General features: G+C 29.7%; 2 protein-coding genes across 2 annotated transcripts; both read left to right on the top strand.

The window, feature by feature from the left end:
* The first annotated feature begins 2497 nt into the window (after positions 1-2497).
* LOC128036575 (protein PELPK2-like) lies at positions 2498-2794 on the top strand. The gene has a single exon (XM_052627242.1). The coding sequence runs from the start codon at positions 2498-2500 to the stop codon at positions 2792-2794; it is 297 nt and encodes a 98-aa protein (XP_052483202.1).
* A 6147-nt stretch (positions 2795-8941) lies between these two features.
* On the top strand, positions 8942-12305 carry LOC128031901 (myosin tail region-interacting protein MTI1-like). The gene is made up of 2 exons (XM_052627241.1): positions 8942-9425; positions 12098-12305. The coding sequence occupies exons 1-2, from the start codon at positions 9008-9010 to the stop codon at positions 12115-12117; spliced, it is 438 nt and encodes a 145-aa protein (XP_052483201.1). The 5' UTR covers positions 8942-9007; the 3' UTR covers positions 12118-12305.
* The last annotated feature ends 1960 nt before the right edge of the window (positions 12306-14265 follow it).

Raw genomic sequence — 14265 nt, forward strand, 5'->3', positions numbered from 1 at the left:
ATAATTTGTATCTTTAATTTGTTCTACTACAACGCCAGGAAATAAGATTTGTTGTCTTTAGTGTACTCCGCTGCAACTTCATGGAGATAAGGCTGGTGGCTTCAATCTGCTCCATTGCAACTTTAGGAAGATAAGATCCGCCATAATTTTTAGCTTTAATTTGTTCCACTGCAACGCCAGGGAAATAAGATCCGCTGTCTTCAATTTGGGTAGTGATTTTTAAGTAATTTGGGCTTATTTATTGTAAATGGACTCTTTATATTTTGGACACAATTTTTATTTTTGGTTTTGTTTTGGTTTTGCCACTGGGCCCGGGTAAAATTGGGCTATTACCATTCACCCGATTGTAAAAAAAAACAACATATTCATTAACCTTCCAACTTCTTTAATTAAGAAAATGAGCTACATCCATAAAATTTCATATTAAATAAATTTTATTTATTTGAATGATAAATTTTATTTGTTAAGTTTATTAATGAATATTTTATATTTGAAATGTATTTAGTTTCATTCATTTTATATTTTAATATATTTATATACATATCTTAAATAATTTTAAAAATATTGATAAATCTGACAAGATATGCATCAATTCTAGTAAAAAAATCAAACAAAAATCAAACGTCCACTAATACAAAGAAAAGAAATCTCAATTCTTAAAATTTCAATCCTTTTATATTTAAAGTTGCAGACAGTAGAAGAAAAATAGAAATATGTATTAACAATGAAATTATATTTGTATAACGTTGTCACTAGGCATAATTTATTGATAATTTTTATACATGTATTTAATATGACATAAAAGAATTATGTACAATTTTGGTTGGGATTAAAAATTAACATGTTTATCTCCCAAATCAATTCGGTCCTATGTCTTTAAAATAAAATTCTATTAACATGTGTATTTCGAATACAAATGTTTAAATTTCAACTTAAACACAAAGGCACACTAAATAAATTCTAATCTAAATTTCATTCAGCTCAATTTATTATAAAAAAGTTAATTACGTAATTAAGTCAAATTGAATTGACCCAAATCTGCTAAACTTGAAATGATTTGATCACAAAATAATTGAACTTAAAATGATCAAAATCTAAAATGATTCAGATCAATAATGATTAGACATGAAAACTTAGCCTCAAATTCAATACTTTCAACCTAAAATAAGACAAACTGAAAATGACCGAAACTATATTTGAAGTTTTCATGTATTTTAAAGAATTACACATATTAAACATATTTTAGATACACTTATTAAATGATGTTTATATAGATTTGGTTTACTATAAACTTGTAAGACTCAAAATAAGAGATTATATAACGAGGCTTGAGCCTAATAGTACAATTCCATTCAAATGGGATTTTTTTCAATTTTTCATTGCGAATGATACAAATTAAATCTTGAGAGATAATAAATACATGAATATCCTAAATAATAGGGATATTCAGGCCTCAAGCAACAATTCTAACTTTCTAAACTTTTGATTTTCTAACAAACCGAAAATGATCTTAAAATTTTAAGACATAATTTGAGACCGTGAAATCTTGAAGGCCAAAGTTTAAGTCGATTGTGAATAAATTAAAGGTAAGCCATACTTTAGATTTATTCTAATTATTTAGTTCGTTTCTAATGTACATAAAGTTTTCCAACATGGAGGATTGTTCAAGTATTCTATTTGAAATATTACTTTAATTAAGGAAATAAATCTCAAAATTTTACACATGAATATTGTTTCAATCTATAATGTCAAACATAAAATTTAATTTAATGTGCACTATGACACTTAAATTATGTTAATTTTATGCAATTGTATATAATAAATCATGATTTTGATTTAATTTGGGTTTGAGGCTCGAGTTTTTTGAGCTGAGTCATTATAGGTTTCGATTATTTCATATATTGTGACAATTCAATTGCTGTCTTTATGGCTAAGAGCTACAAAAGTGAAAGTCGAAGTAAACATATCGACTTTAAGTATCTAGTCATAAGAGAACATGTTAAAGAAAAGAAAGTCGTCATTGAGCAGATGTTATCTAATCCTTTGACTAAAGGCATGCCACCACTCAAAATTTAAGGATCATGTTGTCACTGTGGGACTCGCTTCCCACCTTTTAAATTTTATTATAAGAACGATTATAAAAAACTCGTTAAATTAATTCTAAGTCATTATAAATTTATTAATGAAAGAATAGGTAAAATTAATAGAAAATAAAACAAAAGCAAAAACGTTGATAATAAGTTAAAAATTCATCCAAATCATTATAAATTTTTTATTTAAAAATTGAACTACAATTAAAATGGAAAAAATAAAAAACATGTGGCGCTATTTTGATTTGGGGGCATGCATGGGGCGTTGTTTAGGGGCAGGGGATTTCTATTCACTGCTCCAATGCCTATATAAACCTCAATCCATGCTTTGTTTTCTTCACCCACAACTATTCAGATAAAGAACTTTGTTTCATCTGCTTCATTTGTTTCGAAATCTCTGAACAAAAATGGCCTCTTTCAATTGCCTTGCTTTAGCATTCTTGATTGCTTTGTCATTTGCAAGCATTGATGTTGGGGTAGCAGCTCGTCACCTTCTGCAGCAGCCTCAACCGCAAAGTTTACCATCTTTCCCTAATCTCCCAACGCCATCCCGACAATCATTCCCATGGCCTGGGGCGCTTCCTCCACTTCCTACCACATTGCCAACAGGACTACCCCCTCTGCCAAGCATTCCCTCGGTCCCCACAATCCCAACTGCAGTTCCCCTATTCCTTTCTCTTTCCACCATTGCCATCTTTCCCTAATCTCCCAAACCCTGGGGCGCTTCCTCCACTTCCTACCACATTGCCAAGAGGACTGCCGCCTCTGCCAAGTATTCCCTCAATCCCAACTGCAGTTCCCTCTATTCCTTTCTTTTCTCCACCACCTTCTCGTTCTACTCCTTGAAATACCCCCTTTTCTGTTATGCTGCATACTGGATCTAGTTTAATAAGGTTTTTAGTCGTCTTTGTGTCTTTATTATGAGTATTGATTTTGCCCACTTATATATGTTTGTATAAATGGGCGTTCTCCAATTCCCATTATTTGGTGTATTTTGATACGTTGTTGCTTATTATATGTGGGGTATTTATATATTGATGTTCTGTCCATGAAGTAATTACTTACTGTTATACCATTGTTAACATGAGTTTGGCTAATTAAGAAAAGAATCAAACGATAAATGCAGTCAAAATAGTGAGCAGCCGTACATCGAGAAAATGCCACTTTTAATATAATGATTCCTGCTTCATCATCTCTTCCAAGTTATCCATTTACATACGATTACTTTCTTCTTTCAATATATTTCCAAGATAATATTTTATATGAATGTCAAATTATGTATTAAATTAAGGTGCTCGGTTTCGTACAATTTTCTGTTATATTAATTTGTCTGCACTATATTAATTTTGTATCGAATTATTAATATTTTTAAAATTAGATCGATAATCAAATTAATCAAATAATCAATTCTTGATCTCACACGCTCAACCACCGATACAATTAATTTTTACTGAACAATATAAAATAATATTAATAACCCTAAACTCATCTATTTTGAAGGCTTTAAATTTTAAAACCCTCTCCCCATCTTTCATCTTTCCTAATTTGTCCTTTTTTCCTTTGATTGAATGTTATAAGCCCAGGTTTTCACGAGAAAAAAATATTTTAATAGAAAAGTAATAAAAGAAACGGTGCTTATTCTTTTTATGGTTTGTTTTATTTCATTGAGTTAAGAGAAGAAGTGTAACAGAAGCTCAAGGGATTTGAAGTGAAATTTTGTTTTTCAATCTAGAAAATTTGAAAATACGGCTTAATCAGCTGATGATTTGCAATTTAACTGCAGTTTATTCTAGTTCTCGGGTTCATCGGTTCTTGGTCTGTTGGTTTGGTTTCAATAACATTCGAAACACCCAACACCATTTTTCTACACTGTTAAAAATTTTGGTCTGTACCAATTGCACCAACTCATTCCGATCAATTCCAATACACTGCCGAACATAGTGCACCGTCCGTGCATGAATAATATTAAAACATTAAACTTTTAATAATTTACTATTATGCTAAAACTTAATTGAAATTTGACTAATTAAAATTCTACATCGAATGTAAATTTTAAAAAAATGGAATATACTTTCACATTCAAAATATAATTAAGAAAAACCATTCACCCGATCATCAAATAAAAAATATCCGTTCACCTTTCACTTCTTTTATTAAGTAAATGAGCTAAATCCTTAAAATTTCATATTAAATGATGGATTATTATTAATAATTTTGGATTTATTTGAATGATAATTTTTATTTATTAAGTTTATTAATGAATATTTTAAATTTGAAATGTATTTAGTATCATGCATTTTATATTTGTAATATATTCATATACATATCTTAAATAATTTTAAAAATATTGATAAATCTGAAAAGATATGCATCAATTCTAGTAAAAAAATCAAACGTCCACTAATACAAAGAAAAGAAATCTCAATTCTTAAAATTTCAATTCCTTCATATTTAAAGTTGAAGACAATAGAAGAAAAATAGAAATAGGTATTAACAATGAAATTAGATTTGAATAACGTTGTCGCTAGGCATAATTTATTGACAATTTTATACATGTATTTAATATGACATAAAAGAATTATGTACAATTTTGGTTGGGATTAAAAAATTAACATGTTTATCTCCCAAATCAACTCTGTCAGTATTATTGTCTTTAACATAAAATTGTATTAACATGTGTATTTCCAATACAGATGTTTAAATTTCAACTTAAACACAAAGGCACACTAAATAAATTCCAATCTAAATTTCATTCAGCTCAATTTATTATAAAAAAGGTAATTACGTAATTAAGTCAAATTCGAATTGACCCAAATTTATCTAAACTTAAAATGATTTGATCACAAAATAATTGGAACTTAAACTGATCAAAATTTAAAATGATTCGGATCAATAATGATTAGACATGAAAAACATAGCCTCAAATTCAATGATTTGAACCTAAAATAAGACAAATCTGAAAATGACCTAAACCATATTTGAAGTTTTCATGTATTTTAAAGAATTACACATATTAAACATATTTTAGATACACTTATTAAATGATGTTTATATAGATTTGGTTTATTATAAACTTGTAAGACTCAAAATAAGAGAATATATATAGCATACCGAGGCTTGAGCCTAATAGCTCAATTCCATTCAAATGGGAATTTTTTTCAATTTTTCATTGTGCATGATACAAATTAAATCTTGAAAGATAGTAAATCCATGAATATCCTAAAGACTAGGGATATTCACGCCTCAAGCAACAATCCTAACTTTCTAAACTTTTGATTTTTTTTATCAAAGCTAAAATGATCTTAAAATTTTAAGACATAATTTGAGACCGTGAAATCTTGAAGGCCAAAGTTTAAGTCACATTGTGAATAAACTAAATGTAAGCCATACTTTAGATTTATTCTAATTATTTAGTTCGTTTCTAATGTACATAAAGTTTGCCAACATGGAGGATTGTTTAAGTATTCTATTTGAAATATTACTTTAATTAAGGAAATAAATCTCAAAATTTTACACATGAATATTGCTTCAATCTATAATGTCAAACATAATCTTTAATTTAATGTGCACTGTTGACACCATTTTTTTGTGAAAATGGGGTCGACTTGGGTTTTGAAAATGAAAACGAAAATGGGAGTCGCCACAAATCTTTTTTGATGAGGTGTGATTGGGCCACCTTAAAAAGTGGTTGTTTTAATAAACGATTTGAGTTTATTAAAACAACGATCTTGGTCCACAAATTCGAGAAAATGGGTTCGGAGTCGATTACGTCGAGGAAGGATTAGCACCTCGTAACGCCCAAGATTGGTACGTAGTTGATTATTTAGTGTCTTAGTGTCGAGAATTAGAAACTTTAAAGAGATTTAAAATACGATTATTTATTAAAAAACTTGTATAAATCAAATTACCGTTAAGACCTCTCATTTTGAGAGAGAAAATGTCACACCTAATGAGTTAGGGCATGATATTTTACCTCCTCAAGAATGAGTTTGCCCAAAAACTCGTGCAATAAAATTTAAAAGGATATTCAATTGTTTAAGTCGATGAAAAATCGCAACCCAATATGTTAAGGCACAATTTCTCAAATTCTAAACATTGAATATTGCCTTTATTATTTTTAGAAAATCCTTATTTCGAGAAAAGAACGTGTCATATCCAATGCGTTAGGACACAACGTATTGAATTCTCGATAATGAACTTTTTATTTATGTTTTTTGATTAAAGAGCATTCTCGATTATTTAGATTCAACGAAGAAAATTGGAACCCAATGCGTTAGGGCTCAATCCTCTCGAAAATCCCAAATACTGAGTATTGCCTTTATTTTCAAAATTTTCTTTTTACTTAATCTGGTAAAAATTGATGTAATGGAATAACGATTATGATAATGTAAGTAAAAATAATATGGGCAAAACAGAAAGATAAATAAATAAGAATACAAATATAAAAAATCAATCATGTATACACAATAACAAGTAATAAACAAATAAAAACTAAAACATTAAAAAATAATGATAATAATAATAATAGACATGTAAATAAATAAATAAATGTCAATAAAACAATAATAGCAATAATGAAAATAAAAAAATTATAAAAATATAAAAATATATGTGTATAAATACAACAAAGTTTAAAATATATATATATATATAAACAAGTAAATAATGATAATGTATATATATGTTTAAAATATATTAAAAATATGTATGTATATATGTATATATAAATTATAAAGTATATAAAAAATATAAGTACGTACATATATAAAAATTAAAAATATATAAGTATGTATATATATGTAAGTATGATATATATATATATAACAAAATCTAAAAACGGTATAAATGGGTAAATAATAATAATAATAAGGTAGGTAATAATAATAAATGCAATAATAATAATAATAATAATAATAATAATAATAATAATAATAAAACTAATTAGTTTAATAAATAATAATAATAACGGACTAAATTGAAAACAAAACAAAATCCTGGGAGAAATCAAAAATAAAATAGGCAAAGGATTAATTTGTGATGCGTGAAAGGAGGGGACCAAAAGGAAATATCCCGCCTTCAAAATGCATCACTTTACGTGGACTAAAATGAAACAAAAATAAAATTATGCGGTGAATTGAAATAAAAGAAAAGAAGGAAAAGGGCAAATTGCAATGCGTGCAAAAGCGGAGGGACCGACGCTCAAATATCCCTTTTAAGAAAACACGCGATCCTCCCCTGTGGTCGGGTCATCAAGACGGGTCGAGGCAAAACGACGCTGCTTTGGCTACCGATGTTAAGGTCCAAAACGGCATCGTTTTATACCCTATATACATAGTAAAAAAAAAAAACATTTCCAACTTCATTTTTCGAAAAAGAAGAAGAGAGCTTTAGCCTCTCTCGATCCCTCCAAATTCGCCAACAGGTTATCGCTTGGCCATCCGGTCGACGTACGGCAGTAAGAGGGCTGCTTCGATCAGTGCGTTGAAACGCTTCAAAGACCAAAATCTTAGAATGAGGAAACAAGGAGAGAAAAAAAGGTCTTAGCCCTTCCTAAACCCGAATCCGACGGCACAAGGGTGATAACGACGGATCTAAGGGCCGTATCTGTATGTTTCTTTCTCCTTTTCTTTTTATTTTCGCATAAAATAAGAAGATAAAATGAAAATAAAATAAAAAAATCGAAATCTAAAATAATAAAGATAATCACCTTGAAACTTTTTTTTTTTTTATTTTCTAACGTCGTGAAAAAGAAGAAGAAAGATTACAAGGTGAGATCCGTGCTTTTATAGCCAATTTACAATACATTTTTATCTATTTTTTCTACTATTTTGCATTGTTTTTGCTTCGCTGCATGTGTTTGGTTTTCATTTTGGGGTTGAATAGTGGAGTTGGTGCTGCAGGCAGTGGCAAGTGGCTAGGCGCGAGGCGATGGGACAAGGGCGGTGGCAGCAGGTCCTAGCATGCGGTGGCCAACAGGGCAGAGAACCCTAGGTGCGGCGCACCTAGGGTTTGAAAATTTTATTTTTTGTCTCTGATTTGGGTTTCTGGGCTAGGGTTAGATTTGGGCTTATTGGGCTGGTTTTTGGGCTTAGGTTTTTTAGTCTGTTTTTGGGTTGTATTGGTTTCTCGGGTTTGGGTAGGTTTTGGGCCCGCTAAATTTAATGTACATGCACTATGACACTTAAAATATGTTAATTTTATGCAATTGTATATAATAAATTATGATTTTGATTTAATTTAATTTGGGTTTGAGGCTCTAGTTTTTTGAGCTGAGTCATTATAGGTTTCGATTATTTCATATATTGTGACAATTCAATTGCTGTCTTTATGGCTAAGAGCGAAAAAAGTGAAAGTCGAAGTAAACATATCGACTTTAAGTATCTAGTCATAAGGAAACATGTTAAAGAAAATAAAGTCGTCATTGAGCACATTAACACTGAGCAGATGTTATCAGATCCTTTGACTAAAGGCATGCTACCACCCAAAATTTAAGGATCATGTTGTCATTGTGGGACTCATTCCCATCTTTTTAAATTTTATTATAAGAACGATTATAAAAAAAATATTGTTAAATTAATTCCAAGTCATTATAAATTTGTTAATTAAAGAATACGTAAAATTAATAGAAAATAAAACAAAAACAAAAACGTTGATAATAAGTTAAAAATTCATCCAAATCATTATAAATTTTTTATTTAAAAAATGAACTACAATTAAAATGGAAAAAATAAAAAACATGTGGCGCTATTTTGGTTTGGGGGCATGCATTGGGCATTGTTTAGGGGCAGGGGATTTCTATTTACTGCTCCAATTCCTATATAAACCTCAATACCATGCGTTGCTTTCCTCACTCACAACTATTCAGATAAAGAACTTTGTTTCATCTGCTTCATTTGTTTCGAAATCTCTGAACAAAAATGGCTTCTTTCAATTGCCTTGCTTTAGCATTCTTGATTGCTTTGTCATTTGCAAGCATTGATGTTGGGGTAGCAGCTCGTCACCTTCTGCAGCAGCCTCAACCGCAAAGTTTACCATCTTTCCCTAATCTCCCAACGCCATCCCGACCATCATTCTCATGGCCTGGGCCGCTTCCTCCACTTCCTACCACATTGCCAACAGGACTACCCCCTCTGCCAAGCATTCCTCAGTCCCCACAATCCCAACTGCAGTTCCCCTATTCCTTTCTCTTTCCACCATTGCCATCTTTCCCTAATCTCCCAAACCCTGGGGCGCTTCCTCCACTTCCTACCACATTGCCAACAGGACTGCCGCCTCTGCCAAGCATTCCCTCAATCCCAACTGCAGTTCCCTCTATTCCTTTCTTTTCTCCACCACCTTCTCGTTCTACTCCTTGAAATACCCCCTTTTCTGTTATGCTGCATACTGGATCTAGTTTAATAAGGTTTTTAGTCGTCTTTGTGTCTTTATTATGAGTATTGATTTTGCCCACTTACATTTGTTTGTATAAATGGGCGTTCTCCAATTCCCATTATTTGGTGTATTTTGATACGTTGTTGCTTATTATATATGGGGTATTTATATATTGATGTTCTGTCCATGAAGTAATTAATTACTGTTATACCATTGTTAACATGAGTTTGGCTAATTAAGAAAAGAATCAAACGATAAATGCAGTCCAGATAGTGAGCAGCCGTACATCGAGAAGATGCAACTGTTAATATAATGATTCCTGCTGCATTATCTCTTCCAAGTTATCCATTTACATACGATTAGTTTCCTCTTTCAGTATATTTCCAAGATAATATTTTATATGAATGTCAAATTATGTATTAAATTAAGGTGGTCGGTTTCGTACAGATTTCGGTTATACTAATTTGTGTGCACTGTTTCAATTTTATATCGAAATATTAATATTTTAAAATTAGATCCATAATCAAGTCAATCACATTATTAATTCTGGATCCAATAGGTTCAACCACCAATACAAGTAATTTACTATCAACAATATAAAAAATATTAATAACCCGAAACTCATCTATTTTGAGGGCTTTGAATTTTAAAACACTCTCCCCATCTTTCATCTTTCCTAATTTGTCTTTTTTTTTCCTTTGATTATATGTTGTAAGTCCATCTTAGGTTTTTCACAAGAAAATAAAAAGTTATTTTAGTAATAAAAGTAATAAAAGAGATGGTGCTTATTTTTTTTATGTTGTGTTTTATTTCATTGAGTGCATAGAAAAAGTATAACAATGGCTCAAGGGATTTGAAGTGTAATTTTTGTTTTTCCGGTTTAAAAAATGTGAAAATACGGCTTAATTGACAGATGATTTGTAGTTTAAATGCAGTTTATTCTAGTTCTCGGGTTCATCGGTTCTTGGTCTTTTTGGTTTGCTTTCAATAATATTGTGAAACACCCAACACCCTTTTTCTACACTGGTAAAAATTTCGGTCCGTACCAATTGCACCAACTCATTCCGATCAATTCCATCATACCTGCTAGAACATAGTGCACCGTCTCGCGATGAATAATATTAAAATATTAAACTTTTAATTATTTTCTATTATGCTAAAACTGAATTGAAACGTGACTAATTAAAAATACTACATCGGAATGTAAAGTTTTTAAAAAATTAGAATATGCTTTCACATTAAAAATATAATTAAGAAAAAACCATTCACCCGATTATAAAAAAATATTCATTCACCTTTCATCTACTTTTATTAAGTAAATGAGCTAAATCCTTAAAATTTCATATTAAATGAGATTATTATTAATAATTTTGATTATTTGAATGATAAATTTTATTTCTTAAGTTGATTAATGAATATTTTATATGTGAAATGTATTTAGTTTCATTCATTTTATATTCTTAATATATTTATATACATATCTTATAAAATTTTAAAATATATTGATAAATCTGAAAAGATATGTATCAATTCCAATAAAAAATAAAACAAAAATCAAACGTCCACTAATACAGAGAAAAGAAATCTCAATTCTTAAAATTTCAATCCCTTTATATTTAAAGTTGAAGACAGTAGAAGAAAAATAGAAATAGGTATTAACAATAAAATTAGATTTGAATAACCTTGTCACTATGCATAATTTATTGACAATTTTATAAGACGTTACTTGTATTTAATATGACATAAAAGAATTATTTAGAATTTTGGTTGGGATTAAAAATTAACATGGTTATCTCCAAAAATTTAAGGATCATGTTTTCACTGTGGAACTTATTTCTGCTTTGTAAAATTTTATTATAAGACCAATTATAAAAAAACTCTCTCAAATTAACTCTAAGTCATTATAAATTTGTTAATTAAAGAATAGGTAAAATTAATGTAAAATAAAAATAAAACAAAAACGTTGATAATAAGTTAAAATTAATTCAAATCATTACAGAGTTTTTATTTAAAAAAATTAAAATGAAAAAAATAAAAAACATGTGGAGCTATTTTGGTTTGGGGGCATGCATGGAGCATTGTCTAGGGGCAGGGGATTTCTATTCACTGTTCCAATGCCTATATAAACCTCAATACCATGCTTTGTTTTATTCACCCACGACTATTCAGATAAAGAACTTTGTTTCATATGCTTCATTTGTTTCGAAATCTCTGAACAAAATGTCCTCTTTCAATTGCCTTGCTTTAGCATTCTTGATTGCTTTGTCATTTGCAAGCATTGATGTTGGGCTAGCAGCTCGTCACCTTCTGCAGCAGCCTCAACCGCAAAGTTTACCATCTTTCCCTAATCTCCCAACGCCATCCTGACAATCATTCCCATGGCCTGGGGCGCTTCCTCCACTTCCTACCACATTGCCAACAGGACTACCCCTCTGCCAAGCATTCCTCAGTCCCCACAATCCCAACTGCAGTTCCCCTATTCCTTTCTCTTTCCACCATTGCCATCTTTTCCTAATCTCCCAAACCCTGGGGCGCTTCCTCCACTTCCTACCACATTGCCAAGAGGACTGCCGCCTCTGCCAAGCATTCCTCAATCCCAACTGCAGTTCCCTCTATTCCTTTCTTTTCTCCACCACCTTCTCGTTCTACTCCTTGAAATACCCCCTTTTCTGTTATGCTGCATACTGGATCTAGTTTAATAAGGTTTTTAGTCGTCTTTGTGTCTTTGTTATGAGTATTGATTTTGCCCACTTATATTTGTTTGTATAAATGGGCGTTCTCCAATTCCCATTATTTGGTGTATTTTGATACGTTGTTGCTTATTATATATGGGGTATTTATATATTGATGTTCTGTCCATGAAGTAATTAATTACTGTTATACCATTGTTAACATGAGTTTGGCTAATTAAGAAAAGAATCAAACGATAAATGCAGTCAAAATAGTGAGCAGCCGTACATCGAGAAGATGCCACTTTTAATATAATGATTCCTGCTTCACTATCTCTTCCAAGTTATCCATTTACATACGATTACTTTCCTCTTTCAATATATTTCCAAGATAATATTTTATATGAATGTTAAATTATGTATTAAATTAAGGTGCTTGGTTTCGTACAGATTTCGGTTATATTAATTTGTGTGCACTGTATTAATTTTATACCGAAATATTAATATTTTAAAATTAGATCGATAATTAAATTAATCAATTAATTAATTTTTGATCTCACATGTTCAACCACCAAAACAATTAATTTTTATTGAACAATATAAAATAATATTAATAACCCCAAAACTCATCTATTTTGACGGCTTTGAATTTTAAAACCCTCTCCCCATCTTTCATCTTTCCTAATTTGTCTTTTTTTTTCCTTTGATTGAATGTTATAAGTCCAGGTTTTTCACTGAGTAATAAAAAAGTAATAAAAGAAACAGTGCTTACTCTTTTTATGGTTTGTTTTATTTCATTGAGTTAAGAGAAGAAGTGTAACAAAAGCTCAAGGGATCTGAAGTGAAATTTTTGTTTTCCAGTCTAGAAAATGCGAAAATGCGGCTTAATCAACTGATGATTTGCAGTTTAACTGCAGTTTACTCTAGTTCTCGGGTTCATCGGTTTTTGGTCTATTTAGTTTGGTTTCAATAACATTGCGAAACACCCAAAACCCTTTTTCTACACTGGTAAAAATTTTGGTCTGTACCAATTGCACCAACTCATTCCGATCAATTCCTATCACACCGCCGTAACATAGTGCACCGTCCTATGCATGAATAATATTAAAATATTAAACTTTTAATAATTTAATATTATGCTAAAAACTTAATTGAAACGTGACTAATTAAAAACGCTACATCGGGATGTAAATTTTTAAAAAATGGAATATACTTTCACATTCAAAATATAATTAAGAAAAATTCATTTACCTGATTATCAAATAAAAATATTCGCTCACCTTTCAGCTTCTTTTATTAAGTAAATGAGCTAAATCTTTAAAATTTCATATTAAATGATGGATTATTATTAATAATTTTGGATTTATTTGAATGATAAATTTTATTTGTTAAGTTTATTAATGAATATTTTATATTTGAAATGTATTTAGTTTCATTCATTTTATATTTGTAATATATTTATATACATATCTTAAATAATTTTAAAAATATTGATAAATCTGAAAAGATATGCATCAATTCTAGTAAAAAAATCAAACAAAAATCAAATGTCCACTAATATAAAGAAAAGAAATCTCAATTCTTAAAATTTCAATTCCTTTATATTTAAAGTTGAAGACAGTAGAAGAAAAATAGAAATAAGTATTAACAATGAAATTAGATTTGAATAACGTTGTCGCTAGGAATAATTTATTGACAATTTTATAAGACGTTACATGTATTTAATATGATATAAAAGAATTATGTACAATTTTGGTTGGGATTAAAAATTAACATGTTTATCTCCCAAATCAATTCGGTCCTATGTCTTTAAAATAAAATTCTATTAACATGTGTATTTCGAATACAAATGTTTAAATTTCAACTTAAACACAAAGGCACACTAAATAAATTCTATTCTAAATTTCATTCAGCTCAATTTATTATAAAAAAGTTAATTACGTAATTAAGTCAAATTCAATTGACCCAAATTTGTCTAAATTTAAAATGATTTGATCACAAAATAATTGAAACTTAAAATGATCAAAATCTAAAATGATTCGGATCAATAATGATTACACATGAAAACTTAGCCTCAAATTCGAATGATTTGAACCTAAATAAGACAAATCGAAAATGACCTAAACCACATTTGA

Source organism: Gossypium raimondii, unplaced genomic scaffold (assembly GCF_025698545.1).
Source record: "Gossypium raimondii isolate GPD5lz unplaced genomic scaffold, ASM2569854v1 Contig00022, whole genome shotgun sequence".
Classification (NCBI taxonomy): domain Eukaryota; kingdom Viridiplantae; phylum Streptophyta; class Magnoliopsida; order Malvales; family Malvaceae; genus Gossypium; species Gossypium raimondii.

Excerpts from the sequence above, each read along its gene's own strand:
- LOC128036575 (XM_052627242.1), top strand. The coding sequence starts at position 2,498 with ATGGCCTCTTTCAATTGCCTTGCTTTAGCATTCTTGATTGCTTTGTCA.
- LOC128031901 (XM_052627241.1), top strand. The coding sequence starts at position 9,008 with ATGGCTTCTTTCAATTGCCTTGCTTTAGCATTCTTGATTGCTTTGTCA. Across the intron at positions 9,426-12,097 it reads TCCTTTCTTTTCTCCACCAC|CTTCTCGTTCTACTCCTTGA; the intron begins CTTCTCGTTCTA and ends TTTCTCCACCAC.